Source organism: Schistocerca cancellata, chromosome 1 (genome assembly GCF_023864275.1).
Source record: "Schistocerca cancellata isolate TAMUIC-IGC-003103 chromosome 1, iqSchCanc2.1, whole genome shotgun sequence".
Taxonomy (NCBI): Eukaryota; Metazoa; Arthropoda; class Insecta; order Orthoptera; family Acrididae; genus Schistocerca; species Schistocerca cancellata.
In genome coordinates, this window is record NC_064626.1 from 380,234,260 (window position 1) to 380,240,259 (window position 6,000).

Below are 6,000 nucleotides of genomic sequence, written 5' to 3' on the forward strand. Positions count from 1 at the left end.
CCTACCTATCCATTAAATAGCTAAATTCCAGCACCATAATAGAAAGAAATGACTTGTGGGTTAAATTGGGGTCTTATTTGTGAGTTGCTGCACTTACAATCTGCTTTGTGGCCATGATTATTTATAGTTCTTTATAGAAGACAAAGGCAGCTTTCTTTATACAGTTGAAGTTTTTGCCGGGTTTCCTGTGCCTTTTATATCAATATGATTTAAAATTCGGACTCTGCTCTTGTTTCTTGCTCCAGCCGTTAAAGTGAAAAAAGTTTCCCTAGTAAGAGATGAGTGTTTAAATACGTGGCCCACTGCATGGTGTACTGTGAAGGGGCACTGCACTGCTGACATCCCATTCAACTATCCCTTCATTAAAGAGAGTGTGTGTGTGTGTGTGTGTGTTTTTTTTTTCCTTTACACTTAAGGATGAAGACTGAAATTAAGATTTTGCTGTTCATAAATATTCTGGTTGGTGTTGGACCCTCTTGGTTAATTGGGGGAGAGGGCGCAAGATTTTTAAAGCTCATGTTCGTGATGTCTACATTTTCATGAGTTGGTTTAAAGATGGAGGTAAGAGAACAAGGAAATACAAGAGGAAAGGAAAAGGACATTTATTTAAGGAAGTGTAAAGCTTAGTCAGCAGAAATCTTCATAAAACACTAATGACATGTTTCATTCAAGACACAAATCAGTTATTCATTGACACTCATTTACACTGTATATTCAGTAAATACATTCCTGTAGTATCTGTGTTGTATTCAGTTTACTCTCCCTGAATTTACATGATGGAGACAGAAGCTATGACATTTGATGTTTTTTGTTCGAGGAAAGGTAAATTGGCCCTTAGGAAAAAATTCTCGTTTTTGTTCTTGACTGAGTCGAGAGGCATTCATCTGATAATGGGTAATCAGATATTTGAAGTTAAAACTTAAGTATTTCATACAGTATCTTCTGAATGAATGGTCAGTGATGTTTATGTGAGTTAATAATGAATTATGCACCATTCAGTTACAGGAAAAAAAATAATAACACAGTGAAACATTTCTGCTAATAAGTTCCCTGCCATTAAGTATAGTTATATTGTAACATAGTGAACAAGGAATTGTGAATTTGGTAATGGCAGAAAGAGTGTTTGGGGGGGGGGGGTGTAGAAATTGTAGAGGCAGACCAAGGCTTGAATACCGTAAGCAGGATCACACGGATGTAGGTTGCAAGAGTTAGTGGAGATGAAGAGGCTTGCACAGGATGGACTCCTATCATGGTGTGCTGCACCAAACCAGTATTTATAGCAATGAGTGCAACATAAAGATACTGGAATATGTTTCACTATTGTTAAATTCCATGGAGAATTATTATTGACACTGTAGTTCAGAATACCAATTAGCATTGAAATATCTTTTGAGTATTTGAACTGTTATCTCCCAGGAGTATTGAAACCGGGTGTATACGTGCCGGGAAGAACCTGGGAATTTTTTTCATCCTGGTGACTTTTCGTTGTTTTAGTTTTCAGTTAAAGTTTTGTAGTTTTGGCTGGTAAGAACTGATACTCCAACAAAGAATTTTACTTGTGCCCACTACTGCAAGTTATTTTTGTCAATTTGATTGAAAAAAATTGGCTTTAATTAATCTTTTCCATGGAGGCAATCAATTTGTTTGAAACACTTATTGGCCTAGTGACAAATGTTTGCAGATTTTCAAGTGCACGTTGTTGTCATTTGGGACATGGCATTATGCCGTAATAAAGAACTAATCGTGAGATGATACAGTATTGGTACTCCAAGAATGTTTGCATCACAAAAGCCATACTGAAAGGTTTAATATGAGCTTGGGGCCTATGTGTTTGTGAATCTGGACATACAAATGTGCTCTTTAAGTCGAATTATGAGTTTTATTATGGTTTACAAAATTCTGATGCTCTTGGAGTATCCTCTGATGCCCTGTTTCGTTTATGATGTAATGTGAAGTCTCTTAATGCTATATAGGTACGAACATAAGGGCTACCTACATCATCATAGCTGTGCAGGTGCAGTAATGCCATTTTCTGGCGCGCTCTGACAACTGCTAAAACGAATTTTAATGGATTGCGGGAAAATACTGCAATTCTTGGTTTGAAAAGCGTTACTTTTGAAGTAAATTTCATTTTACACAATATCAGTTATGTTACATGTGCAAACATGCTTTGAATTTATTAAATCACAGAGCATTTGATTCTCATTTATTGCTTAACACTTTGAGAAGATTTTCGAGCCCAGACAACCAGACATTTATGTCATTACTTAAAATTTTACTAGTACATTTGTGTGATGTATCCAAGTTAACACACGGATATTGTACGCGAAAGTTAAGCTTTTCTTGTAGCTACACTACAGACATAAATTTATGCCATTATCTTTTCCTATTTGTGTGTTGTGTTCTGTGCGCTGAATCACTACATTTACATGCGATACATCTTCTGAAAGACGAAAACTGAACTTTGGAAACTATTTTTCACTGATGTGTTTACGTGTTAAGATCTGAAGCGGAGTTGTTAGCACAGTTGACGAAGGCACCTGGAAAATGGGCAATGTAGTTTATGATTTAGTCAGCAAAGTTGCTATTTATTTTAAATTAGATGAGGTATAAACAGCTTCAGTCTAACATTTCTATTTATCCTTCACTGTGCAAAAAGGCACTCCATCAATATTAGCCGAAATTTTTAAAAACAAGACTAAACCTGACAGCCGAGGCACATCGGCTGCATTTACATGGAAGTGAAAATCTATTGCGGAATTGGAAAACTGGCAGCCAGAAACTGATTTCCGAAATAGATTTTGAAGTGTTTGCATGACCACCCAGAAGCGATATTGGATCTGTTTATAAAATCCAGGTCTGGATGCCCCATGTGAACGCTGCTACCATGAGCTGGTGAAATCATGTGACATGAACTATGTTTGGCTTAGAAAAGTGCATCTCGATTTAAATTCTTCAGAAACTAACGTTCTTTGTTTGGTGGAATTTTATTATATAAGTTCGTAATTCGAGAATATGCAGCATACATGTTGCTGCAAATAAAATATCTTTCGAATTCGCTTCCTAAAGCGGCGTTAGGTTCTACGCCAGTGTATAAAACCTTGACCATTCAAAGGATTGATAAGTTTTCCCATTCCAAGCGAAAGTATACTGTCTCACCTGGGAGGAAGTGTATTTTTGAACAGGGAAGAGTCTAGGAATTTTTTTTCCTTGTCCATGTATACTCCCAGTGAAATCAGCATCAGAGCTTCGCATATTCCAATTTTGTTTGCTTCTTCCTGTTTTTCTGCTTTTTGGGTGATATGTAGTATACTAAATTGCCAGTCGCCTTCCATCATCATTTGAATCTGCTGGTTGCTCTCTTATAAATTTGTAGTATTATTACTCCCTTCGGTCATTAAAATTGGACTATGAAATCCAGATCATTTTCTGATATTGACACAATAGTACAAACAACAATAACTATGACTTACTGTGAACTGTTAAGATATGGCACATTTATGGTTTTAAAATAGGTAATGAAGGAAAAAAAGTACTACTGAACACAATCAACAGTGTTATTATCCACTTCCATGCAGAAGTAGATAAAATCAGTAATCCCAGTGTATAATTTGTATATATTCTCTCTTTATCACTAACGTATTTACATTTATCTAGTTGAGATTATTTTTTACATGTGTAATCTTTTGTATCAGGACCTCTTCAAGTTGTCGTCGCAGCTGGTCCTTACACACAGACTGATACATTGATGTATCAGCCATTGGAGGACTTAGTGTCTTACATAAGAAACCATGAGCCACATGCATTGATACTAGTGGGGCCATTTGTAGACGCCAAGCATCCACATGTTGAGGAAGGAAAACTTGCAGAAACACATGATTCTCTGTTTGAGAAGATAGTTGAAGGAATTATGGAACCACTTAGAGGGTGAGGTTATGTTGCTGACAGCATGAGCTTTCAACATATTATCTGACAGCATTGTTTATGTTCTAGTTGTAGTGTATCAAGAAACAGTATAAAAAAATCCCAGTAGTGAAACTTTATTTTCCTTCTAGGTCTCACACACAAGTTGTTGTTGTACCATGTTGGCGAGATGTCCATCATCATGTGATATACCCAACACCACCATTTTTACGTACAAAAAGATTAATGTATACTAACTTGCATTTTATGTCTGATCCGTGCCAGTTTTCAATCTGTGGTGTTAAGTTTGGTGTTACATCTGTAGACGTCTTGTTCCACCTTGGGAAGGAAGAGATATCTTAGTAAGTGGTGCTAGATAATATTGTAAGATATAAGTAACTCTTAAGTTGGTTGAAGTTTGATTCTGTTTGGTTTAAAAATACTTACAGAACCCAGACTAACCTCTTATCTGACTGTTTAGTGATACTTCAAATTTGGTTTTGGTCATGTTAAACTGAAAGTTAATTCAGTGATAAGATCAATACAAAGTAGAAAGTGTGCAAAATGTGTTGATTTGTGCTCTGGCATTTGTTTGTAAGTTACAACCATGTTGTAACTGAGACAAGTGTCATTGCTAACATTAGGTTGCATAAGTAATGTATGAGTATGGTACATAAAGTTCGTACATTTTCAATGCATTCTTGCAGTCCTGCTCAGGGTTCAGACCGTCTTGGGCGGTTGGCTGGTCATGTTCTGTCCCAGCGGAACTTTTATCCACTTTTTCCACCTGCTGAAGAGTTAAGTGTGGATCTGGGCCACTGGGAAAAACTTTCACATCTTCCTGTTGCACCACACATTCTTATTTTGCCATCAGATTTACGTTATTTCATAAAGGTGAGTTTAATATTTCAGTGCCTATTGGTAATTTTATGCAGTGCAGAACTTCTAGAATGTAAAGTACATTTCCCACAAACAGTATTCATCTCTCTCTCTCTCTCTCTCTCTCTCTCTCTCTCTCTCTCTCTCTCTCTCTCTCTCTCTCTGACTATTAAAATTTTGATTTATACATTGATTCTATTGTCAGTAGTACATGGAATTGTATTGGATGCAATAAGTTTTTTTCTAATTATAGTTTTTCATGGATTTTTTTTTCAGAACATAAAAGGTTGCTTGGTTGTTAACCCAGAGCGGCTTGCCAAAGGATTGGTTGGTGGGAGTATGGCACGTTTAGAAATAAAAGCTGCAGGACAAGGATCGCAGTTTCCTGTCAGTGTTGTTGCTCAGATTTTAAAGATTTAACTGTATTAACGGATTTCCTATGTACTTCTTGCTTGTTTGATGATCATTTGGGAATAATCTTAAGATAATAAGACTGAGATGAAACATGCACACAGTTGGTCCAGTGTCAAATTTCCTGCAGATTTTAAGCCTTCCTGAATCATTTGTGTCAGATATTAGAAAACTCTGTTATTGTAAAGTTTTTTATGAAAAGATGCCAGTGGAAGTAGAAATTTATAATGGTTTTCTTTCAAACTAAAACTGGCCCTAGGTGGTACCATTCAGATGTGGCACTATTTTAAAGTATCATTTCTTGTTGTTCATTTAGTTGCAGTTCAGAAGTTGGCAAAGTAGTTTGTTTACGATGAGCACTCAAAAGTTGAGGTTTTCATTTGATTATTTTTGTAAATGCCAAGCTTACTATCAGTGCCTTGAATTGCTGTAAACGATGTGTGATTATTGATCACTTTCTGAAAAGATGTTACATTAATTTGCAGAATTAATTTTTTCTCTAGAGAACTGGTCCAGGTTCCTGAAAAGTGGAATCTTAAGGTGAATGTTTTAAGACACTATAAAACATTTTGTTCAAAAAATTTATTTCATTGTGTTTGTATGTTTTTGTATGAAACCTAGAAGACAACTTGTAATGGTACCTCACTTTAACCCTTTGGCTTGAAAACATAGCCATTAATAATAGGGTAAGCTGAAAGCTGCACACAAGTTTTTGGAGAAAAACACAAATCCATTCTTTCCTTGCTTCAAATTAAAATTTATATTTACAAGATAGATCATTTCCTAAAACTGTTTTTCTACATAGTG

The 6,000-nt window shown here is 35.9% G+C and overlaps 1 protein-coding gene across 2 annotated transcripts in view; it reads left to right on the top strand.

Moving 5' to 3' along the window:
* LOC126175057 (DNA polymerase alpha subunit B) overlaps positions 1–5,778 on the top strand; it is a 115,948-nt gene extending 110,170 nt beyond the window's left edge. For both annotated transcript variants that reach the window (XM_049921580.1, XM_049921589.1), the window contains 4 exons: positions 3,696–3,927; positions 4,056–4,265; positions 4,611–4,797; positions 5,059–5,778. In XM_049921580.1, coding sequence (XP_049777537.1) covers positions 3,696–3,927; positions 4,056–4,265; positions 4,611–4,797; positions 5,059–5,202 — 773 coding nt within the window. In that variant the 3' untranslated portion in view covers positions 5,203–5,778. The remainder of the gene's footprint in view (positions 1–3,695; positions 3,928–4,055; positions 4,266–4,610; positions 4,798–5,058) is intronic.
* Positions 5,779–6,000: the final 222 nt, after the last annotated feature.